The sequence below is a fragment of the Grus americana genome, chromosome 4 (genome assembly GCF_028858705.1).
Source record: "Grus americana isolate bGruAme1 chromosome 4, bGruAme1.mat, whole genome shotgun sequence".
Taxonomy (NCBI): domain Eukaryota; kingdom Metazoa; phylum Chordata; class Aves; order Gruiformes; family Gruidae; genus Grus; species Grus americana.
The window spans coordinates 79,842,064-79,867,787 of record NC_072855.1 but is presented as its reverse complement, the minus strand read 5'-3'; the positions used below and the strand labels follow the sequence as shown (position 1 = coordinate 79,867,787).

At 38.0% G+C, this 25,724-nt stretch overlaps 1 protein-coding gene across 5 annotated transcripts in view; it reads left to right on the top strand.

Annotated features, from left to right (window-relative positions):
• Positions 1–24,987, top strand: part of LARP7 (La ribonucleoprotein 7, transcriptional regulator) — a 29,875-nt gene extending 4,888 nt beyond the window's left edge. For 4 of the 5 annotated variants that reach the window (XM_054824361.1, XM_054824360.1, XM_054824363.1 and 1 more), the window contains exons 2-13: positions 4–219; positions 1,678–1,778; positions 1,892–1,975; positions 5,037–5,201; positions 5,872–5,980; positions 7,541–7,915; positions 8,877–9,006; positions 11,850–12,007; positions 12,907–13,025; positions 15,793–15,952; positions 18,339–18,430; positions 24,560–24,987. In XM_054824361.1, the coding sequence (XP_054680336.1) occupies positions 12–219; positions 1,678–1,778; positions 1,892–1,975; positions 5,037–5,201; positions 5,872–5,980; positions 7,541–7,915; positions 8,877–9,006; positions 11,850–12,007; positions 12,907–13,025; positions 15,793–15,952; positions 18,339–18,430; positions 24,560–24,640 (1,782 nt within the window). In that variant the 5' untranslated portion in view covers positions 4–11 and the 3' untranslated portion in view covers positions 24,641–24,987. Of the gene's footprint in view, positions 1–3; positions 220–1,677; positions 1,779–1,891; positions 1,976–5,036; positions 5,202–5,871; positions 5,981–7,540; positions 7,916–8,876; positions 9,007–11,849; positions 12,008–12,906; positions 13,026–13,783; positions 13,935–15,792; positions 15,953–18,338; positions 18,431–24,559 lie in introns of those variants that run through there. The other variant, XR_008576915.1, reaches the window with a different exon arrangement.
• The last annotated feature ends 737 nt before the right edge of the window (positions 24,988–25,724 follow it).

Here is a 25,724-nt window from a genome sequence, read left to right as displayed (position 1 = left end):
CAGTTGACAGAATGACAGGAATGGAGACTGAAAAGGCAAGAGACAAAGCCACGGAAGAAGAAAGCACTGAACAGAAAAAGGAGAGAGAGAAAAAGAAGAGGTCAAGGGTTAAACAGGTGCTGGCAGATATAGCGAAACAAGTGGATTTCTGGTTTGGCGATGTTAATCTCCACAAAGATAGATTTCTCCGAGAACAAATAGAAAAGTCCAGAGATGGGTGTAAGTTTATATTCACTATATTTCAGTAAATGCATGTGTTTAACTTTCTTCTTCACTGTATCGCTGGTGACAGTTACAAGTGATTTTGAGGTGCACGTCTACTCCTGGGGAAGACGATAGTTTCATGCTGGAGACCACCTTTAGGATTAGCAGTTTGAGGCAGAGCTTGGTCTATTTTTTAGAAATTGTATTCAGTGCTTCTTTTTTCCTTTCCTACCAGCCATCAGTAAAAGGCATTTGCTAGGGTAGAAATGACTGATTGGGAGACCTGGTTTTCTTCTTTTAGCTTTGTATAATTTTAAGAATAAGCAAACCATCAAGGGACATTTTGCCCTTGGAGGTACAGGACTTGTAGGGTAGATATACCCAGAAATTAAAATGTCACTTGGAATTGCGGTTAGGTACGCTTTTTTTCGTGTTTTCTGCACAAGTTTGATATGTGAGAAATTGTGTATTTGCATGTAGGGCTACTGTGGGTGTCTTTCCTTTAGACAACTTTTGACGTGGTTGATTTGACTTCAGAGTAGGAAATTGAGCTTCCTTCTGAAACTATTTGCCAGTTTCTGAAGAAATTAATTTGCACATTAGCTGCAGTGACTGGTATGCTTTTGCTTTCAAAATCGGTACGTGTGTGGTAAATAGTCTATCGGTATAATTGTTCAGTTAACTGTGTTATGCCAGATGGACTAGAAGTGTGCTATGTCTGTAAAAAGAGGTGGTCCTTTTCCATCAAAAGGAAAGAATAGCAGTTTCCAGAAATGTTTGTTTATTTTTATTTTCTTACAGAGTCCATGTTTATTTGAAATGTAAACCATTAGTCCAGTTGCATTATGTGAGAAGTGTAACCTCCTATCTGCTGGGTGTAGTCCTCAGTTATATTGAACTTCAGGCCAGTTTTTAAAAAAGTGCCTTCAGAGGGATAAAATTACCCTATGTTTTCTGGAGATGTTAGAGTTTGGATGTCTTTACTTTTTTTTTTTATTAAGACTTAATATTACATCATCTTCTGTCAAGGTTTTATCAGCATGACTCATTGCAACTGAAGTGGGACCAGGGGCTCTTTTGTGTTGGGAAGACTGGGTTAAACACTTAATTGAGTACTCCAAGGAGAGGCATGTTTTCAATGCAAATTGTTTTTGTATTGCAAAACTCCATCAGAAAGGGGTTTTTCTTCCTTTCTTTTCAAAGACAATAGTTATCAGTGGGGGAGGTAAAAGAACAAAATTCCTTTGATAAAGGTTAGCACAAAAGAAAATAAGATATATGTTTACTTGAAACTTTAGTTTTGATGGTAACAATTTTCTGTAAATCCTTGGCAGCACGGTTACATACTGCAATTATGACTCGTAGATTGTTTTACAAAAATACTAGTGGAGTCTTAATGTCAGATTAGAACACCTAACTGATGCTTCCTAGATTACCCTGACTTCATCATTTGCACTTTTTTTTATCCCTTAGATGTTGACATATCGCTTCTTGTTTCTTTCAACAAAATGAAAAAATTGACTACTGATGGAAAATTGATAGCTCGAGCAGTGAAAAGTTCGTCTGTTGTAGAGGTATTTGATATTTCACTGTTTGGTATCTGCTGATGCTGGGGTGATAATGATAGTTGTCCTGAAGTAGGCAATAATCTTACAGAAAATGCTTGTTCTTTTTTTGTTACTTTTAGTTGGATTTAGAAGGAACTAGAATCAGAAGACGCCAACCGCTGGGTGAGCAACCGAAGGATGTGGATAGTCGTACGGTCTATGTGGTAAGGTTCTACTTGTATATGCCTTGTGTCTGGCAGAGTGCTTTATTTCCAACTGTGGAAATTCCTTTAAGCTTTGTTGCTGTTAATTCCTTAAGAGTAGTGCAAAACCCAGTGTGTGTTGCCTATGACAATCTAATTGCATAGTGTTATTTACTGTATTAAGAACGACAAAACCAACATGGAGCAGCCACATGTATTTACCAGAATTAGAAGACAGACTTTCTTGGAGAACGTCGTGGAAGTAGTACAAGAAATGTTTAAATAAAGTAGAAAAGCTAATAGAATTTGATTCTTTTTTTTTTCCTCCAAAAGAAAAGGACAGTGTGAGGGAGGGAACTTAATGCTAAGGCCTGTAGAGTGGGATTAATGTACATGTTCAATGCAGTAAATATTTTTTTGTGTCAGAAATGTATCTGTGCATCAATATCATTCTTGTCAGAGGGAGGGACTGGAGGTTGCTGGCTACTCTTGTGCAGTGACCATGGCAAGAAAGGGATTAGTTTGGTACACTGATTTCTTGTACCAGCTTAAATAAATAATTTTAAATGTTTGAGCAAAGAGCAGCTTCACATGCTAGTGAGAAAAGGTGCACTTTGATTTACCCACTGCTGCTTTCACTGGGCTTTTCTAGTTAATGTCATTAGAGGAGCAACACTGGTGCCAAGAAATATTTACAAATCACGGTAATGTAGTCAAAGCTTTAGAACGATAACTTTATTAGTTTTATCAAACAGGATCTGGCTGAGTTTGCAAGGTAGTCAGGGGTACCTTATAAAGTACAGTCTGATCATGAAATCTGTTACTGCGAGTGCCTCTGGTCTTGTAACATACAAACATTTTTTTTTTAAAGGCAGAATGTACCTAAATAAGCTAGTCTTATTTTTACGGGTCTTTAAGAAGAATAAAAATGCTCTTAATAGCACACTGTCCTATGGCTACCTTGATACTTAAATGGTTCATTAATCTAAACGAAAATAGCTTCTGCTGCTGGAAAAACTACACATCTCTACATGATATTTTAGATGTGTCGGAGCGAAACAGCTCTTATTGTCGAGCCACTTAAGTGGTAGCATGGAAAGACATCTGATGGTTGAACTGTCACTTCTTTAAAATCCTGTGCAATTTTTTTTTTAAACAGAATTGAAGCCAGCGTGGAATTCCCTTTGTCTCTATAGAAAGCTTTTCATGGCTAGTGTCAATTTAGGTTTATAAGTATAGCTGTTAGCAGCTGAATTAGTAATTTCAAGCAGGCACCAAGCTTTTTGTGATGAAGATAGATAATAATCATGCCCAAAATGCTGCTTTAACAAAAGCCCAGAAAAGATTATTAAAGTACAATGTGCCGATCGTACTATTTCCCGAACATGATTACAGGGACTGCTTAGAACTTCTCAAATACTTTGTCTGTATCATTTTTTGAAAAGATATTCCAAATTTAATGAGCTACCTAGTCTACATACATGGCTTAAATACATAGCTAAATGGGTTTTAATTTTAAGCTTTTCTGTAAGACCAAGATAGGTAACGGATGTGTTTTGTGAGTTACTGAATTCATAGAGAACTTAGTTAAGAGAATATGTAGCAACCCGTTATCTTCTCTTATTGCTACCAAAAAGGGTGAGTTCTTTCCTTTTTAAAGACTAGCGTATGAGGTATCTGCTTTTTATGCTGCAATTACAGAAATTTTAAGCCATGTTCAATGACTGGTATGTAGCAATGGCAGGGAGCAGAAGTAGTCTAAGTGTTGGTAAGTTTCATTTAATTCTGGAGTAGGAGAAAGAAAGTTTTCTATGTCGGATTAATACAAAGATTACAGTTAAAGCCTCAGCTGTGAGGGACTGTCTCCAACAGTAGTATGTTTTCTGAATTTATGTAGAAAGACACAGCTTCGTTTCCGAACTAAGAATCGAGACTTAAAGGTGTGCTTCTTCACGGAGTAATAACTTAATTACTTTATATTTTTTACAATCTCATTTCATTTGGGGGAAGTTTTCATTAAATTTCTCTGAAATAATCTTATGGTTAGTGACTTTCTCTTTTTCATATGCTTTAACATAAGCTATACTTGGACATATAATATTACTTTCCTACTCATCTCACTGTATTTTTAAAGCTTCAAGTAACTGGCAAAATTTTCAACTTTAAACCAAAACCATAGTGAAGTGTTTTTCTCAGGCAGGTGAAGTTCATGCAAAAATTGTTTTCTACCTGGATGTGATAAATAACGTTTTCCTGCAAGGAAAACCTTTTAGTGCAGTGACTTGCTATGAGAAAAAACAAGTATTGCTGTCTCGCCGTTGTTGTTTAGGCATGGATTTGGGAGTAGAGTTTTAAAGTGTTCAGTTGGGTCTATTTAGAAATTGATATGACAGGATTTCTCTTTGATGGGCGAAGGGAAATGTTTAGGACCTGAGACATGATGTCTGCAAGCTGCTAAAATGTGTTTCTATTTAAGGAGTTTAAAGAAATAAAAATCAGACAGTTTTATTATCCAAGAAGCCGGCTAAAATTTTCTGCTGCATCTGATCAACTAGGCTGTAAGTGCTAACCACTAAGCTTTAAAAGGTCAGCTACTGGCAGGAATTTATCAGTTTGAGTAGTGACTTTTTACTGACCCACAAGAATTCTTTCTGTGATACCTGGATTACCAACAACAACAACAAAAAATACTTGTGCTCTGTAGTGGATAGTTTCAGACAATGCAGAATTATGTTTGCTCGGAGGTCTTAAATTTGCAGATATTTCATGTTGCAAAGATACAGCTGCAGGTGATCTCTTGGTATGTGTCACAGGAAGAATATAAACATCTAAATTAAATATATAATGTATTTGTTACAGGTATATGAATGATTAGGGATCCTTTTTCAGATCACTGTTTTTACTGTCTGAATACTATGACCTTTCAACAAGGATACTGAAATAAAAAGTTTCTCTACGTTGTCACATCAATATATTTTGTTGTGCAACTTTTAAATTAGAAGAGGTAGTTAACCATCTGACACAATGGTAATACAGTAGTGGGAAAAATAGTTTTTCCTTTTTTCTTTTTTTTTTTTTTCAGGAGCTGCTTCCCAAAAATGTCAATCACAGTTGGATTGAGCGGGTGTTTGGAAAGTGTGGTAATGTAGTTTACGTCAGTATACCCCGGTATAAAAGTACTGGTGATCCAAAGGGATTTGCCTTTGTTGAATTTGAAACTAAAGAGCAAGCAGAGAAAGCTATTGAGGTGAGTAATGGTGCCTCTGGTCTGCTAACATTCTTCCTGATTGTCGCTTTGTGATACGGATGGTGTAGTCTTCACTAGTTCACCTACTGAATCTTAGAGAAATTCCTAAAATACCATAATTTAAAAACTTAACTTAGCAGGAGTTTTGTTCCTGTCTCCTACCCCCAGACCTCAAATCAATTCCACAATTCCTTAAAAGTGTAATTCGGTTAATAACCTGGAGACTTACTAGAAGCATAGTGGATATTTTTTGGGAGTAATTTAGTTGGCCACTCTTGGCATCTTTTATGGAAATAGAAATCTCTGTGTAACAGTACAGTGGCTATTAAATTTAATCAGACAAGCATGGTCATACCTAATTTTCTGTATTTAAATGTGATAATGTGGTTTGACAGTTGAAAAACATTTATATTTCCATGTCATAATTATGATTATTGTGAAATAAAATTGATGTGAAATCAAGCAAGCTCTGCACTTAAAAAGCAAAGTCCAACAACAACAACAACCAACTCATATAAAACCACACCACTGAAAGAGCTATGTATACCTCTGTGTATATATCATACACTTCTGGTTTTAACTTGGATGGAGATTCTTTAAGAAAGAAAATGTACTAAAAAACTTACTAAAAATAATAATGGTATGTGAATGTTCCTTTTTTTTTTTTAAGTTTTTGAATAATCCACCAGAAGAAGCGCCACGGAAACCTGGGATTTTCCCCAAAACAGTAAAGAATAAGCCTGTTCCTGCACTGAATACGAGTAACAGCAGTGTAGTAGGTAAGTGTTACTCAGTTATTGGGATCAAGAAACAAACTGGTTTGTGCCTCAACTTCTGAAGAGAGCATTTTGAACTGCTGTGCTACTGCAGTCTGACCTCATGTTTCTTAAAAACTTCATAAAAATAAAAATGCGTGTTGCTGTTTGGCCGATGTAGGCTTAAGAATGAAATTGAAAAACTACAATACAGTAAATTTCTGCCTTTTTGTTTTCCTGCTTGGTAAGGAACTGAATTTCTTTTTTCCTCTGTTGCCAGCTACCACCATTAGTCATTGTTAAGCTGGCAGAGCTGCTTTCAGAGTGTACTATAAGCATTGTCGAAGCATGTAGCATTAGCAAAAGACAAATTTGACACGGATTGGTTTAGAAATATTTAGTATTGAAGGGAAAGGTACAGACATAACAGCAAAATTATACATAAACGTTAGTGCTGTTCAGATGAGTTTGTAATCATCTGACATATTTGTGAGCAAAACCTTGTGGTATTCCTCTCTCTGCTGAAACTCTCTGTGAGAGAACTATGAAAACAGTGGGTTTTTGCCTGTCTTTCTTTTTGGACCAGAAGCAGTCTATAGCGGAATGAATGTTCTACAGCATATTTACAATTCCACTTTATGTGATTCATAATTACTCGTAAAAAGCTGGAGGATATTGCTGAGAAATGAATCCTGAATTCACAGTTGAGCATGTTTCCAATAAATAGGATCTACTATAACTCACAAAGCAGCATCACAGGATTATTTTGCAACTGTGATCAGAAACATTTTTCCTTATTTGTGATGAAGTGATACAATTTCCCAGACTTTACACGTCTTCCAACCTGTTTCATAAGCACTATGAGTCATATGTTATATTCCTCACTACTGTCACTAATTCTTTGTTACACCAGTACCTATTAGGGCTGTTAGGACCAAACAAAAACCACAGCAAAGACGTGCTTTTTAAACCGTGCTTTAAATCCTCTTAAGATACTCTCTACTGCTTCATACTGCATCCTGCCTGTTAGAACTTTGAAGCAAGTAGACAGTATTGAAAATAAAATGATTTTTTTTTCAGATTAGTTAACGTCCTTGAATTTAGTAGGCAAATAGCTGTTCATTATGTAAGTAGTGTGATATATTCATTGGGCTGTCTCTTGGTAGTCTTTTTTTTTTTTCTTTTTTTGGCCTAAAAGGAGGAAGGTGTCCCTTGTCAAAGACAAGTAAGGGATGTCCATTTGTTAAGGAGGAGCAAAGAAGTTTAGCTCCTTTCTTATTAATTTGAGAGCAAATGCTTCGGGAATCCTGGAGTCAAGCTGCCCTTGTGATCCGGAGGTCTTTCTCACTTGGGCAGACTGAGAGTCTTATCTGTGTGGTTTTTTTCTCTTCTGCTTAAAATGCCTAGGAAGAACTTTGGGACAATGTATTGCATCTGTCCTGTAGTCAGAGATGGCAGAGAGAGGGGTTTCATTTAACATCCCAGATGATCATGACATACGGTATCATGGTTGTTTACTTAGGTCAGTTAATCTAATGTTGTTTTTAATCATTGGCAGTTTTAAATATTGTATTTTTAATGTAGAAGAGAAGAAAAAGAAGAAAAAAAAGAAATCCAAACTCAAGAAAGAGAGCAGTGTACAGGCAGCTGTAGAGACAAAGGAGTCAAACGCAAACACTACAACAGAGCAAGTACCCAAGTCAAAAAGGCACAGGACTTCATCGGAGTGTTCAGAAATGGAGGGGACGGAGACTCACAGGCAGCCCTCAAAGAGAGAGAAAAGAAAATGGGACAGAACAGAAAGTTCAGAGGTACCTTGGGAAAGCAGGCCGGGGAAGAGAAAAAGAACCAGCTCTGGAGATGGTGAGACATCAACTCCAAAAGTCAAGAAAACTGTTCAAAAGGATGAAGTTTGTCCTGTAAAAGAAGAAACAACTGAAGCTCCGAAAGATTCCAACGGTAAAGTTTCTTGCATCTCTTTTTAGTGTCTTCATGATTTATACACGTGAATGAAATCAAATGGCAGATGTATCTCTTGCAGATGACAAGTGGTAGGCTTAGTAACGAGAGGAAAATCTAGATAAGGAGAAGAGCTCAAGTTAAAGAAACTGTGTTCTTTGCATTAGAAATCCTATTTGTAGTGGCCTAAGTTAAGTAAATAGGAATCTTGGTATACTAGGGGGTCACAAGTAAGTGAGGAAAAGGGGGTTGCAAAGAAAGCAACAAGAAATGTGACAAGTATAATATAAATGCATTATCGGTGAACTGACTTTTGGAAGCTAATGGGTTTATTACTGATTTTCTGTCTTTGAAAGACTGAAAACTTAAACTGGTAAAAGGTTGTTCTGCTTGGGTCAGTAGGTGAAAAATGGTTGATATGGTGGAGGCGTAACAAGGTCAGTTTAGGAATATGTGGTGTTCCTTGCAGTTAAATTTAAACCTGGTGATGAGTCATTCCAAGGAGATAAGCTGCATAGAGGATGGGAAAGAACTTTCAACACTGAAGCAGGTAAATCTCATCAGAAGTAAAAATAGTTCACAAAGAAGTTAATATCAATAGAACTTCACTGGAGTAAAGTATGCATTAAACAGTCAGCCTAGGCAGATGGCGACAGTATAAGAATCTAGATAAGATTAAAGTAGAAAAGAAAAAGCCGATGATCCCAGTTTCTTACAGGAGATAAAAAAAAGGCAATCGAAGGATTAAAAGCTGTATTGAAATCCCATTTGGGTTGGCGAGAATCCATGACTGGAGGCTAAACTCAGGTAGTAGGCTCTGATTTTTGTGAAAGCTATCTAATGAACGCTAAACTGTTGAGGACAATACTGTGCCATTTTAGGGAAATATATACCTGTATCTTTAGGTATCTGTCAATGTTAGAACTAAACATTTTTCTTTTGGACTTTCTAATTAATGTAGATGTTTCTGCAGAAGAAGACAAAGACAAAAAAGACACATCCCTTTCAAAATCTAAAAGGAAACATAAGAAAAAACACAAAGAAAGACACAAAATGGGTGAAGAAGTCATTCCACTCAGAGTACTTTCCAAGTAGGTTATGAACCATGGTGGATGGGGAGGCATTTATTGGTTAATTGCTTCATAGCCTTTTGTAGCATGAGTGTTCCATTTTCCATCGTTTCACGGAAACAATTTAATTTTTCTCAGCACTGCTAGGCAGTTGTGGGCAAATAATTTCAATAAACAAAGCTGATTGTCAGCTAACAATCAATCTTAGCTTGTTCCGTTTGATGGATAAATCAAATCCCCATCCTGGATTAATTAGGCATAGGCTGGGTTGGCTCAGCTTCCTTGTTTGTTCACAACCTTATGTAATCAATTTCGGATTTAGTTTGTTTTGGATTTAGTTTGTTGTAATTTTAACTGCAGACATTGGTAGTGATGGTCTTTTGGCCTAATGGTAGCCAATTTTATTTTTTTCTTTTTAAAACCTTGGGTATTTGGAACATCGTTTTATTAGTCTCGTTACTGTAAGTGTTTTCCTGGAGTATGCAGGGTGTTCTTTGAATATTGTCCAAGTCACAAGTTTCGTATACTTTATTGAATTTTTATAGCTTATACAGGCAATAATACAGTCACAACGTTTCCAACCTTTGGAATATATGTTCAGACTATTTAAATCTTGGTATGTCTGACAGTCCATCACCATTGCTAAAGTGCAATTCCAATTTTTATACAACAGAGTTGCATATTAGCAACGGTATTAGCCTGTAGCTGAAAAGATTCAGAGTTTTCAAGTCTGACTTAATTACTGCTGCGTAGAGTTCTGCAATAATTCCACCTGTAACAGTAACTGCAAATCCATCAATTTACACCTGGTTTCTCAGTCCTGCCACTCCAGAAGCTTCACAAAAATATTTGCGCCTCTAACCGTTGGGCTTTTAGGAGTCACCACAACTAAAACATGGAAGCACTTACTTTTTAGGCATCCAGCAAGTACCTCCATGTTAAAGTAGAGGGGGTCCTTGCCATCTCGTGCCATATATACCGTGATGTGAAATTTTGCTTTGCTTTTAACACAGAGGCCACGTGTGCAGTGCAAATACAGCTTAGTTTCAGTATCTGTTCTTAGGTGGAGGGGGAAGTGTTTTCAGTTGAGAAAAGGATTCACCATCACTAAAACATGGAAGCACTTACTATTCAGGAACAAAGCAAGTACATCCACATTTAAGTTGTGGGGGTCCTTAAGTGGAGGCTAAATAATAAAAAAAAAAAAACAAACCTAAAAAGCATGGCATATATATGTAGTTCCGCTAATGCAATAATAATAAATATTACTGTAAATAGGCATCTTTTGAGCTGTAGCCAATTTCTAGAAATTGCATTCAAGAACATGAGGATCCACCGCCACTGAAACATGGAAGCACTTACTTTTTTAGGCAGCAGGTACCTCCATGTTAAAGCGAAGGGAGTCCTTTAAAATTCAAAAATTGCTTCAATTTTTTTTAAGAACAGGCCACTGAAAAATTGTCTTGTTCAGCAACATTTATGCTTTTAGTTCTTGTTGGAGAAACATGCCTTAATCGGCTTACAGCCAAAACCCTTCATTTTTCTTCGCCTGGATCTAAAAAATCTTGCGACCGAAGCGTAGACAAAAAAAGAAAAATCCTGGAGGGTATTTCAGTATTGCGATCAGGATTCACCTCTACTAAAACATGGAAGCACTTACTTTTTATAAATCACAGAAAGCACCTCCATGTTAAAGTAAAAGGGGTCCACAAAAAAAACCCCAAACCCACAAACCAAAACCCGGCGGTTTATCAACGATGCTTGTCCTCTTCGAGAGATTCTGAGACTACTGCATCAAATACAGAGAAAGAAAGAGTTTAAAATATTAGTTAACTGTAGCAAAGCTGGAGAAAAAACAGTTTTGAAAGAGCAGAGGCATTGCAAATACTTGCCTGACTCATTCCCCGTGGTCTTCACTTCGGAGTCAAGTTAACAAGAAGTAACTCCTTGAGCTTGTATTTATACCATACCTTGCTGTGGAATGGTGCTGCCTTTTTATCTCAAAGAATCATTACGTGGGTCTTTTGTTATTTTAATGTCTTTGCTCTGTTGAGAATGTATGATCCTGGGTGAGTCTGGATGCTTTTTTGAAGTATACAGTTGTCAATGTTAACAGCTAAAACCATTACCACAAGATATCCTCCTCTTTAAAAATCCTCTATCAGCTTGTTTGATAGCACAGATTAGGGTAACAATGAGTCGTTCTCACAGTGGCACTGTAGGCATTGTGTTTCTGTGGAGCAAAGCTCTAGCTGTTTGCAGAAACATCTCCATGTTAAATGTATGTAAATATATAAATTGCTTCCATGTGGTGGTATTTTTTAGCCAAAATGCATTTGAATAGTAAGGAATGTTCTTATCTCAGTAGGTTTTTGGTGAGTTTAACCAGTTGTTGATTTTCTATCAATGATTTTTCTAGAAAATGACTGATTCTTAATATAGTAACACAGGAGTGGGTTCACTGAACTAATTCAGTGAATTCAGAGTTCACCGTCTCTGAATTAACTCTGAACTGAGTGCCTATGCTCTGTGTAGTTCCAGTAGAAAACACAGTTTACCAAGCTGTTCGATATGTTTTCTGAATATGTAAAACAAATTTGGGAGTCAGTCTGTTTCGAATGATAGCTTGGTCTTGTAAGAACTTGCCTGGAGTAGCAAAAGCTAAAGTGAAATAGTAAAAAGGCGGATATTCACAAGGCCTAGTTTTACTTAAGTGCAGGGAGGTCTCTAATGGTAAGAATGGTCTTCACTGCTCACCAAGTTCAGCTTAAGTTATTTGTTAACTGTTTTAAGTGATCACTGAGTTTCTAAACATTATTTTCTTGTCTACAACTCACATCCTGTCCCTGTGTTGCTGCTTATAGGACCGAGTGGATGGATTTGAAGCAAGAATATTTGGCCCTTCAAAAAGCCAGTATGGCCTCCTTAAAGAAAACAATGTCTCAAATCAAACCTGAGCCTGTGGGAGAGATGGAAACGGAATCTTGTGCGCAGAAAAAGCCTCAATCTGAAAATGACAAATGTAATCCTGTTTGCTGTGATTTTTGTCTTGTTTTCTTCATGATTCTACTACACAAACATAAGTGCTGAAAGACACTGGTCCTACAGAAACGCTGCAGAATGGTTTTGTTTTCTATAATGCTGGTGCTTTCTCTGAATGCCAAATATTACTAAAAGCAAGCACCCCTTATTTAGATGTTGGACTAAGGAATTTTATAAGTAGAGGCTAAACAAGTAATTTCAGCGTATTGCGATAGCGCTTCTTAAGCTTAAGGATCTTTTCAGGTAATTGTCTCTGAGGGGTAAATCACGAATCAACTTTTTTGAGGATGTAACTTGGGCCTGATTTGCTTAGGCTTAACTATACCTGCAGCGATTTACAAAACAATCTCGCTAAGGCATTCAAAAAATGGTTTGAAATTGGGTTTTATCAGCCTTATGGTTTAAAGTAGCTTTGTAATGATGTCCTCTTAGTTCAATTTCTACATTTTTCATAGATAGAATTGTTCCTTTTTGCTCTGATTCCTCTGTACTTCTCTTCACTAACTTCAATACCTGTCTGCTTATTTTTAATCACTGTAGAACCGAGGGTTGAAATACTAACTGTAATCAATGGAATATAAATTATTCTTATGAGACCCTGTAGACTGTAAAATAACCCAAAAAACTTCTCTAAGACTCTCTTCTTGGAGATATTTTCTTTTTTTTTCCCTTTTTTTCACATTGACTTTACCTTGTGAACAGTCTTGATTGTAGATTTAAAAAAAAAAGACTTTATCTGCAGTAGCAATATTGGATGCCCCTTGTTTCATTTCTTGTTTATATCACGTTGCTTACGTGCTTTCATAACATCTTCTAGTTTTTCAAACTAATGAATGTAAAACTTTTTCTTCCCCCCTTTCCCCTTTTCAAATTGAGCAGCCACCAGTGAAGATTCTGCCCCTCCTGCCAAGGCTAACACAATGGGCCCCCAGTTCGTGAGTGGAGTAATTGTGAAGATCATTAGCACCGAGCCCCTGCCGGGCAGGAAGCAGATCAAGGTAATGCCTTTGTAACCTCAGGGTAGCTGTTAGCCTTTCCTCTTACACTGTCCCCCAAATGTTTGAATATGGAATACCGTTTAAACAAGTCCTACTATTTTTTTTAATTGAATTTGTTTGGCCAGTAGCTGTGTACAGATTCTTCTCTAATACTCGTTAATGGCAAATTTTACAACAGCAAAATAAAGTGGATGTTTCAAAGCAAAAAACAGCTTTTAGAGTACTTCAAGCAATGTCAAGTTTATAATGAAAATAATGACAAAAATAAATCATGTTCTAGAGGATGAGTAGTTCTTTCCAGTTTAAAAAGAGAAGTTGAAGACAAAGGGGCCGCAGTGTTCTGTATTCGTCACTGTGCCAGGCATTCTGCCACAATTCAGATAAAGAAATCTGTAATACTGTATTGGGGATTTTACCATTGACAGGACTTTGAGGGCAAGAAAATGCTCTCTGCATGAGAAAACAATTGCCCTTTTTTATTTTTCAGTAAGAAATTCACAATGAGAACAACTCCAGTGAGAGTGACAGCAGTAGGACTTGTCTAGTAATTCACTCACCCATTTCTTCTCCACCCCCCCACCCCCCCCCCGGCGTGGCAAGTGCTGTTTTTCTCGATTTTAAAAAAAGTGTTTTGAATAATGAAAGTTACACATGTTATGTAGAATATGTTCTTTTAAGGAACGTAGCAGTTCTAAGCTGCATCCTTTTGAAATGGAAATATTAAAAGTTTTCCAAAGGAAATAATAGGCTTTTTCCAGATACAGAATTTTCCATGAATGTGACACAAGACATTTTCTTTCACAAATTGCCCTTGTGGATGAATAACAGCTGGAAAGAATTCGAGCAACTTTAACTCATGTTGGAATAAATATTCAGACCACTTAGGACAATGAGAGAATGGTTCAAACTGTGAGTTCTGAGATGACTTATCAAACTACCTATATTTATAACAGAGTTGTGCATTTGAAGTCACCAGCTGCTTGCAAGTGTGCGAAGTTTAGCGTGTGCATAAATCTAAGCAAGATGAGAGACTTCTCTCCCGAAAACAAACTGATGATAAGGTTTCAACTTAATCAGTCTTATCTGGCTAGGTATATTTGTAGGCAGTTGTCTGAGTGCTGGAGACACTGAGGGAATGTAGTAGCTGTCACTGTAAGGATTGAGGGCCACTTTGACTGCAATATACACCTTACTGTGTAAAGTTGGTGTCACAGCTTAACGTATTGTGGTCAGGAGGTAAGCTTACCTGTTCCTGCTGTAGCTGAAAACTAACTTTGTTTAGTATTTCCAGTTACTCTTCTGTTTGGTTTTAGGGGGAGGTGTTTCAGGGGAAACTAATGCTTTATGAAAGTAAAGGAGGACCAAGTAAGCTTGGGGTGGCCGTTGCTGTTATTAATCGTGTCTTCGATTCCCATAATAAGTAGATAGGCAAAATATTTCGCAAAATGTTAGCAAACAAATAAGGCAAGGTTTTTAGGGAGGCACAGAATTGCAAAATACAACTGTAGTTTGCAGAAGCGATAATCTTTAGGGGGCACCAGCTCTTTTTTGGGTCAGCAGTGGAAGCTGCGAAGTGTGCTTGACACTTAGTGAATTTTTCTGGTTGTACTAGTTGCTTTTACAAAAGGTGACAGTCTGACAAAACCTCGCTTTGCCCGTGTTCCTGGACTGTCACAGCTATGGCAAACACTGCCACAAAGCAATGCATCTTGGGTTTATTTCCTTAATAAACTTCTGGAATTGATCTGTATTTCTGTTGGTGTGGCAGGCTTAATTACTTCCACACACTGGAAAGGTCTTTGCAGAGAGTTTTAACATTATTTTGAAGTTTTAATTTTTTTACTTCCATATTTTGCTATATAGGCACTTCTCAGAGAGCGTGGAATTTGCCAACTCGGCTAAACTGTTTGGGTCCTCGTAATTTTCTGCGTAAGCATGATTTAGGGATAGCACAATTAAGAGTGGAAGATTGCTTTGGTTGGCTCTGAAATGATCTCGACTGTATTGGCACTTAAGTTTTCTTTTAAGGCTGTCCTTGGTAGTGGAGGGTTAAAAGCAGTGTGTAATTCCTGAATGGAAGCATCTTAGTTGAGCTGCCTGCTGTGAACAAAATTGACTAGGAATGTGTGGTCTGAGTTAATTTCCCTAGCAGCAGGTATTACAAGTGAAGTACTTGGTCTGAAAGAGCATGTGTGACTCTTCTGTTAGTGAAAATTTTCAAGTAGAGGTCACTTCACGAAGATAGGAAGGGTTGGTTTACTACTACTCGTTTCTCAAATCATCTGCCATGAACGAGCTTGCTTTTATATGTTTCATGCATAGGTATTTTTCTGTTGGACCGACTTAAGTCGGTATTATAGTACACAAATAATTTTTCCTTTTTTAAAAAAGTCCGTACAGATACAGTACTGAAATAAATGGATAATTACTGATGTTCCATTAGTAAATTTATTCTTAGGCAAAAAAATAACATCTTCAGGAATTACTGCTTTAAATTGTTCTTGGAGGGCAGGATGAGAGAGAAATAGATGTTGTAGGCTCATACATCAGAATTCAGTTGTAACCTTCTGAAGAAAATATATTAATTCGAAACTATTTGACAAGAGATTGATTGATTAAAGGAAAAAAGTTCAGTTATTGCCTTCTACTTGATGACCTTTTTGAAAATGTCAATGAGCTACAAATTGAATGGTCAAAAAGTCACTCTTTTTATATTCTTTTTTTAAAGTCCGGTTTATGGTCTTTGTTCTCTCACATGCTTTGATAGGATGCTTTGGCAGTGCTGGCCGAAGTTGCTTATGTTGACATGCTGGAGGGAGACACAGAATGTCATGTCCGTTTTACAACTCCTGAGGATGCACAGATTGTCATGAAATCATACAAAGAAATACAGATCAAAAACAACTGGAAATTTGAAGTTCTCACCGGTAAGACCTTCTCTTTTTTAATTGTAGCATAGGAGAAGACTTAAGTACTGTGAAAAGGATGGTATTGCGCGGTAGCTTTAGGAATATATTTAGATATCTTGGTAGCTTGGGAAAAGACTGCATTTTTATGTGAGTCTGCTCATTTTGCTATTACGGCGGAATTGGTAAAACAGTAAAGGGTTTTATGCCACTATTCAGAGGAAATAACAGTTTTGCTTGCCTTTATCAACTTTATTCTGGTGAGATGGATTTATTTATGTCACTTTTAGTGGCAATGGACTGTAGAACTTAATTCATATTTCAGCTTTATGAGTATAACATTCTGATGATGCAAAAGAATTTTAAAAGAAGATTTTCTTGAAAATACGGAACTTGTGTGAAGTAACAGGAGAAGGATTTAACAGCATGGATACACTTACAGTGGTTTTAACACTTGCCTTCTAATTAGTCTTTCTTTTTTCAGGAAATTGAATAACTTAGGCCACAGTAATGCCTGTTTTTTAAATTGTATTTACGCTAGAATTTTTACTGGCTTACTTTGGAACCTCATCCTAATGTGTGTGGGTTTTTGTGTTGGTGGGTTTTTTTGGTTTGCTTTTTCCTGCAATTACTCTGCTGTTCCGCTGTTCTTGTATTAGATTTGGACTAGTATTCCAAGTGTAGAGAAACCTCTTTATGCAAGTGAGGGGCAGAAGAAGCGGGGGGGGGGAAAATATCTCAAACTTTGTTGCTGTATTGATAAAGCTTTTTTACATTCTAGACACGCACTAAAAATCCTAAATGTACAAAAACCAGGTAAAACTATCCAGGTGATTCTCTAATCTGTGTATTTAAGTATTTTACCACACTCCTGCACAGATCCTCGCATAGGGCCCAGTTCCATGCATGCAGGGATGTAAAACCCCAGAAATATCGATTAAAGATTGCAGAAGGAAGAGCTATAATGGAAGCGTTAATTTTGATGTTAATATGCAAGTTAATTAAAGTTTGAGACTCACTGAATGCTGCTAATGTCATTTCGAGATAGATTCGTCTCCAGAGTATTCTGTGTTCCAGAGATCCAGAAACAATTTGAAAGACGACATTTTACAGCTGCGTGGTCTGTGTGTATTTGTCTCAGGTTTGGTATCCTGATACAAAAGAGTGTAGAAGTAGATTAGGACTAAGTATGACATTGTAGGAGGGTTCCATTTGTAGTCTTAAGATAAATTTATTCTCCAAACTGGCTCACTGAAATGAGAATGGAAAGGCTTCTGAAGAACAGAAGTGACTCACAGTAAGGATTTCAGCTTTTCTTGGTGGCATGAGGTGAATAGAGAGGATAATGAAAGAATCTTGAACGCTCCCTACTGCAGGGACCAAAGTTTTCCCAGTGATATTTTACTTTTTAGAACTTGACTTTCAATGTCTTAAGCTTTTAATCTGACAAGATATTAAATGCACATAGTAATGTTTCGATGTTATTGTGATTGAATGTATAAATAATACTGTTAAAATGTATGCTAAATTGGTTCTCAGAATTATTAATTCCATAACTTTTGCAGGAATCTTTTCCAAGATCACTTGGAAACTTCCCTGTAACCAAAGATTTCCCATGAGACCGTACGAGATTAAGTCACAAAATTCCCGTCGTGATAGTTACAGCACAAACCAGAGGAAACAGTGGCAATCTGTTTCTTACTGCAAAACAGCTGCTGAAAAAAGCCGCCATATTATTTCCTCTCATATTCCTCCCCATGTTCAAGTATTCCTAACTGCCCATGAAGTCCCCAGCATTTGCTTCTAACAGTGGTTTTGATGAAACAAAATTATCTCAGTCCTTCTTACAGATTTTTTTCTTTCCTGTTTGATAGTTATTTGAAATTAGAGGTTGAGTACAACAGTAAATGAAAGGGGCTCTGAGTGCTATGGTGAAACTTTAGCTAAAAACCGAGCTCCTGCTAATTACATGTAGAGCGTGGTATTTGCATATTTCCTCAGTTGTTCTTGTGAAGTTTGTAAAACTCCTTGCTCAGGAAAACTCAGTTAAGTACTTGGCAATCCAGTCCTAAAGTTAAAAAAAAATGCTTAGAACCTTGATTCAGGTCCTGTCTGGCTCATACAGAACAGAGACCTTTGTGTCGGCTTTAAGGTGCTTTGGACAGAGTTTTTCTTTTCTTGGTTGACCTCTGTGTGTGCTGTTCAGATGTTGCAATGTTGTTTGACTTCTCTGACTATGAAATTTAAGGCTGATGGGGAAATACTTGTTAGGTTTCCCTAACAGGTATTTTCACATGCATTTGCCGTAGTTAGAAAAGATTCCTTCTGATCACAGCTGAAAACACTGCATCTGTTTGTATTGAATACTTTTATTCATGTACTGTAATGTTAATTTTTTTTTTCCAAGGTGATCATGAACAACGTTACTGGCAGAAGATTTTAGTGGACAGACAAGCTAAACTTAACCAGCCTCGAGAAAAAAAGCGGGGTACAGAGAAGGTAATGTGCAAGTAAATTTTTTTTCCTTCTACAGCCACGGTTGAAAACAGGACTCTGCTCCTGCGTAGGTCTACATTTTTTGATACCTTAACTTCTGCTCTATATTCAATCCAGTCAAATAATTTTCTACTGACTTTGCAGCAGGGTTTTCCAACCACAAAATAACCTATGGCTGTCCTGGTCCGGTTGCCAATTGCAAGGCTTGTCTTTATGGAGACAGTCAGAGAAAGTTAAGGCCATGACTAAAGGCACAAAGTTAATTTGTAAGCTGAGTTTCCTTTTAAACCCTGTCTGGATGAGCTCGTTAAAAAGTTAAGTAGTCTTGATTTACTCTAGATTAAGTCTTATGCTTTAGACTTAATTCTGTAGTACCATACAGAAAATTATTTTCTTCAGAATGAATCGCTTTTCTCACAATTTATGCCATTTTTTTTAGCGTACAGTTCTGGTGCTATGGTGAGTGCTGGTGTGTTCCTAGTGCAGTTAAGAGTCTGTGCACCAGTGTGTCTGTCCTGATCGAGACAAATCTGAATGCCGCTGCGAGCGTCCGGACCAAAACTGCCTCGCATCTAGTGAAATTTCCTTCCAGCCTTGACCTTGTGGTGCCTGTCAGGCCGCAGTGTTGAGGGAGTGTTGCAATGAATTTGCAGGCTGCAGTCTCCACTCCTGCCCCAGAAGATCTTCCAGGCATGAAGGGTTCTTGATTAAGCCAGTCAGATCCTTTACCTGACAGAGAGGAGCCGAAGAGGATTTCACAGACGTTTTATTGCTAGGCTTACTTCACACACATTGCAGATAAGGTTTCCGAGTTGGCTTTAACACGAATCTTTATGCTGTCGCTTGCAAAACTTCACAATCATCTGAACTTAAAGTTTCCAAACTCACCAGAAAATAATTTTGTTTCCTAGATGCTCCAGTGATGCACACAATACCAAAAAATTCCTAGTTGTTCCGTATATAGTTGAAAAGAAATATTACACTGGCCTAAAGGAACAGCAATTGTACGGGTCAAAGCCTGGTCTTGTACACAATCTATTTTGCATGTCTTACCTTGTTTGCCTAAATGTTCTTTCAGGGATCCCGTAGACAAATGAGTCTTGTTCTTTTAAACAAAGGTATGCATAAAGAATTTCCCCAAATGATTTGATTTAATTTCCTTAGGACCATAAAAATGGCATTGGTTCTAGCCATTATTCTTTAATAGAAGCAGTAAGGGAATGTGAAAACTGTACAGCTTTAGAGCTTTTACTGAGTGCTGCCAGGTTTTTTTCATTTTTTTTAAAATGTACTTTTAATTTTTTAAACCAAAGGTGCCAGCGACACCTTTGACTTGAATTTGGACTGGAGGTGCCCTGTTCCCAAGTTTCTATTCTTAATCTTTTGAAGATTGGTATTTGTTGATCAAATTGGCGTAAAGTGGCCAGTAATGTACCTCATCTAGGCTTGCAGATATAAACTGGCTCAGTTCTGCCTAACAATAGCAGCGGCAAGGATGCAAACTCCTGCTCCTCCCCCTTACCCATCACCTTGCAACTCTGGGAGGTGTTAACTTCAAAGCTTAGTGAATACTATTTAAATGCTAACGCTGTTAAGCAAAACATCAGGAAAAGAATGCCGTGCTGTAGTCAATTACTCTTAACCCTTTCGTTACTTTTTGACAGTCTGAATTCCAGAAATACAGACTGATAATAAGAAAAACAGTGTTTCTTTCTCGGTTCATCAATATTAATTTTAATCTTTTGTTTGAAAATTCCAAAGCACTCTCAAGTTGGCTTCTTTTGAAGGTCACAATAAAAGAAAGGAAAAAAAGTAATATAATGATTCATAATTAAACACGTACGGCTGAATATGCCATTAGTGTGTCTTTCTTGTAAAGATCTATTCTGTTCAAGATTTTCAAGTCCCTTACAAGATCTCTCTTTGAAGATGAGCATTTGCCTATTAGGTGTTTTGTACTTAGAATAAAAGACAGCATCTTATACTTTCAATTAACGTTGAAATGTAGGCATAAAAGTTAAACTCATAAGCTATATAGCTGCAGCGGTGTCAATGTATTTATAGTAATAATGACAATACATGTTGTTGCCTGGACTGCATCACATTACAGGCAGTACACAAAAGCACAGAGATGTTTTTGAGTGTAACTTTAGGCAGACTGAGATTCCCCTCTTCCATGTGTTCTAAAAAGCATAGAGTTACTCGGCATCCCTGCAGTGGGTGCTGTGGCATGCCAGGACAAGGGTTAGCGATCACTTCAGCGGGGGATTTCTGGGGTAGTGCCACCCCCACCCCCCCAAAAGAAAAGAGTGCTAGAGATTTTACTTTCTCTGGCATAGTTCTTATAATAAACTAAATGTCTAAAAGACACTAGGTATCCCGGAGTTCCCCAGAACTTGTGACTAATGCCCAATGGAGTTAAAAAGGTGCTGAGCGTCAGGCCTTTCCCCCCAGGCCTGGTGGTTCCTTGTCACCTCTGTGCTCCCCTCTGCCGCCCCTTCCAAAGCCAGGATTTTTAGCCTGTTGTTCAACTGCGTGATAAAACCACGTAGTGATTTAGTGATGCACATTAAAAACCTTCTTGCCACAACTGTTTCTTTAGGGCAGTGCCGGTTTATGCAGACCTGAAGCAATTCATCAGTCTGTAGCCTTAAACTCTCTTGACTGATTGAAGTCTTGCCTTCACAAAGCAAAGACAGGAGCGCCTGCAAGCTTTCCACTCGGGCACTTGTCTTGTGGGAGGAGGTGCTGCTGAACCTAGTTCACACCTTGTACACCCCCTTGCATAGAAGGAAAGGGGGAAGTTTAAGAGGGTGGGAGTGGTGGTAGAAATGAAAGGCATGTGGGGAGGATGTGAGAATTGGCTATTTGTGAAGGGTGGAATCATTTGTCCAATATATGGGAAAGGAGGAAAGGAGGTTAGTGGGAACGCCTGGGCACAGCCCATGTCTATTCTCTCCTGATGGTGCCTGGGGCACGGGGGCTGTGCCCTTGCAGGACTGACCAGTTCCCTGTCTGTGTGCAGGTGGGGAGAGGTCCTGCTCCACAGCCCAAATAAACCCCTTTCCCCAGTTCTCTGAAGCTGATGTCTATGCGAGGGATGAATGCCTGTTTGGAGATGTGATTAGTGGTGTCCTTAGAAATAGGTGCTGGTACTGGATTGATTAGCTGAAAATGGGAATCCTTGAGGCTTCTTGCAAATTCTGAGGTGCTGGTATAGAAACACTCACTGATAGGAACTGGGCAGTTCATGTCTTTGAGCTTTTCTTCCAGTGTTTGTGCTTCTCTGTGCCACATGTGGAATAAATGAGCCACTGTACTCCTGGCTTCTTTTTTAGAGTTTAACTCTTTTAATCCTTTTTTCAGATAACAGAAAGCAAAAGTAACTCTTAATTAAATCTTTAGATCAGTTTTATTTCTGGAGAATGATTGAGTCATCTACCCGAACTTATTGTCTGATGCTGTTGAGAACGTGTTAAGGATTGCAACCAAGTTAAATGCTGGGGAGGTGCAGGGGGACGTCCCAGTGAGACTGTGGTAGAGTAATTGTACTGCAGCACAGCAGACAATGCATCCGTGCAGAGTCAGCACGGAGCCTAATTCCTGACTGCCGTAATCAGTGCAGCAGCATCCCTTGCGCTTGCACGCAGTGTACAAGATGCAATGTCTGCAGGACGTGGTTGTGACCGCAGCCCTATGGATAGATAGTAAATAATTTGATTTATATGTGAAACTCTTCAAATCTAGCAAACTCCTTACTGGAATGCCTGGTGAGCATTTTACCTCAGCACCAGCTAATAGGTTTCAGTAGTCTCCATCAGATAAGTTAATGTGGATTTATGCTGGTGCATTACAGATGTGTTCACAGGACTTTCCTGCTTTCTCGCTTGTTATTTAGATTAGGCAGCCTGTCTTGTTCCTTACGTTTTGCTTTATTATTATTTTTTCAACATATTCATGTAACAGTTACCTTTGGTTTATGGTTAAGGAATCTTAATGGGGCATTGTGATACCAAAGCTGCTTGTACCTTTGCTTTTGGGTATTCGTATGACTTTGCAGTACTGTAGTTAAATCTGTGGATGTTCTAGTACGGAGGCTTTAAAAACAAGTATGTTTTTAAAGTTGTTCTCAATGTTTTGTTTTCTGCCTGAAGACGCAGTACACAAATTGAAAATGAACAGGTTAGTTCCCCAAGAACATTTCTCATACCCCTGTACTTGGGAGCAGGTAACTCCCTCGTTTGCCAAGAAAAGGCCTGTATTTTCTGTACCGGACTAGTGACCGCATGCGTGTACTCTGAAATAAGTATGTTTAAGAGAAGCAAACTGAAGATAAACTGGAGGTGTTGTCCAAATTTTAGTGCTATTTTGAAAAACAAAGGTTTTTCTTTCCAGTCACTCTGTGTCTTAGCTCTTTGCAAGGAAGCAAAAGAACTATTTGACCTGCAGTGGGTGGTATGTGAGGGAGTTGCTACTGAGATTGTTGCCCTAAAGTGTAAATATCCTGAAAGATCCCAGATAGCCCAGAGTCTCTCTCGTAAACTCTGGTTTTAGCTATGCTCAAGTCTAAATTTGGGTTCCCTGCCTAAAGTGGGAAGTTGTGGGGATGGGAAAGGATGCCAGGGAGAAGATATATAGCGAGAGTCCTCTGAACTGATGTGGAGCACCGCCTGTCAGGGTAGTGGTGTACAGAAGGTGTTCTAGCTGGTAATTTTCTGCAAAGCAAGCAAGCAAGGCTGCCTTAGCAGAAAGGAGATGGAAATGTTGTCCCAAAATGCCGGTTCTTCACCCGGTGTGCAGAAATGCCAGTCAACACACAGAGTTGAGGTAATTTTGTGTTTATTTCTAGTCTGCGGAGTAGGGTGCCGGGCATCTAACACTAGCCAGTGCACAGCGTGCATCAGGTATGCCTTTTTTTTTTTGTTTTTTTTACAATAACAAGCTGCAGTTGATTGGTGTTCTTAAACTTCCTTATCCGCCTTTCACCCGCCCTCATCATACATACGCAATTTACTTTGTTTCAAACGTTTGGGGAGGTCTCCTAATTAGCAGGCTCATTATTCACAAAGGGGTGTACATTTTAGTATTAAAATCAATACAGGTTAGCGGAGGATACTCTATTTCTTGATACTATTCCAAGGCTTAGGTGTATTTTATATGCAGTTGCAATAAAGAAAGAATACCTTGAAGGGTCCTGCTGTTCTAAATCCTTGGTCCGTTGAGAGATCCTACCCTGGTTACTATAGTTTCGGAGCATACTGTCAGGGATACTCGAGGTGGCGTAGACTTTGGACAGTCTTAACCTTTCTTTTTCCTGCATCGGAATTACTGCCACGAGCGAAGGGTTCTCTGGTCAAAGATGGAAGCTGCGAGTATTTGTAATATTACCAAACTGAGACCAGCGGTTTCAGCAATATCCCAGTTCAGCACTTAGGGCTTTAATTTGTATGAAAAAAAGTAAAGCGATCCCAGGTACTTGAGTAATTTAGTCCATCTCCCAAAAACGCAACTGAAAACTAAGAAATCCCATGTCAGGTAGGGTTTTGAGTTAGGGATTCCTGGCATCAATGTTCCTCCAAACTGCACTGTTATTTCTTGATACTCGTTCTCAGCAGGCTTGTGATACGTATTGCGCTGTTTTCCTAGCTTGAAGGATGGCCCCCATTGGGATTTCAGTGGTTTTGTTTCTTTGCTGAGTGTAGAAAATGACGCAATATTCCTAAGGCTTTTTTTTATGGTCTGATCTTGTTTTTCTTACAGCGGTAACAGCATGAATCCCGTAAAAGGGTAGGAATTTTTAACTTCCTGTATGAGACTGGTTTGGGATTTTTGAACTTGTAATTTTGTTCTCTCGAACCACGTTGGGAGGAAGAAGGGATGGAATGAAAGATGCTGCGCTCTCTGGAGACGGAGGAGATGCCTTAATCTTTTCGATCGTTCTGAGGCAATACTGAAATAAATTATATCAGGGCGACTTTAACTTTTTTTGGGTCAGGTGTACAGGTTAGCTCAACTGTTGAAAGATCAGCTTTTTCTCATGAAGCTTGGTAAATCAGTGAATATTCACGGTTGTGAGATAAAATAGTAACAATTTTCCTCTAATCTTTCCTACAATATTTTTCCTGTTTGCAGTTGATTGCTAAAGCTGAAAGAATGAGACTTGAAAAGACTCAACAAACAAGCAAACATATTCGCTTCACTGAAGATAACTAACCAAGACTGATGGCGATTTTGAAAGTGAACAAAGTATTTAAAAAAAGAAAACTGAGAAACCCAACTGAAAACAAACTCCACAAACACCACTGCTTACAGCAACTAAACTGTTTTTAAGAAGGCATCAAAAACTGGTCAGTTTGATTCATAATTCTGCAGACGGCAAGTATGAAGATTGTTCTGAATCCCATTTTTAAATAGCTGAATGTTTACTGCTTCTGAGCCTTTAGGTAAAGCTTTCTGGGAAAAATAAGTATTAAGAGATGTTGCTTTGGTTCACTTCTGATTTTTTTTTTTGTATGTTGAAGTTTTATACACTAGGTTATGAAATAAAATGCTTGAGAAATTTCCAGTTGTGCTTCTCTAATTCTTCAGTCTGCTTTGTGACACTGTAAATAAAACTGGTTAATGCTAAACGAACCTCTCTAGGCCTCTGTTTAGTCCATCAGACTGTTCAAAAATACACTAGAATGACTATGTGACCTTCCATGTATTTTACTAGGACGGTCAGAAAATCTGTCATTGAGAAGTCTGGAAGAGAATTTACTTACATGAAGTGCACACTAAACTGAATTTAGACTTTTTTTTTTATTTTAGAAGAATCTTCAGGGGAAGAAATAAGAAAACCTTTTTGTTACATCTGGTAACTAGCTCCAGAAGTAATTCTCACAGTTAAGTGTTGCGTAGTTCACGAGTTAAGATGGTGATCTTTATGCGCCTTAGAGTATTTTATTGTAGACCGGCAATAGTTAAAAAAAAAGCAAAGCATAAAATTGGAATGATATAAAAGGTTGAATTTCTGTATGACTAAGAGTACTGTGTAAAGCTTTATCCATTAATGTAAAGATAAATTCACATGTTAATTTGTGACATTGTTTTAGTGAATTTTACTGCAGGGCAAATAAGACACTAACACATTGGTTTAGAAGTGTGAAACTTGCTTATAAATAGAAGGATGAGCAAGTTATTTTGAAACTAGAAGTACATTCCTAAAATACCATCAGAGTCTGTTGAAGGAAACTGTCAGTGACAAACCAGGCATTTTTGCGGCTATAGATTTTTATTTTTTTTCTGGTAAGATAGG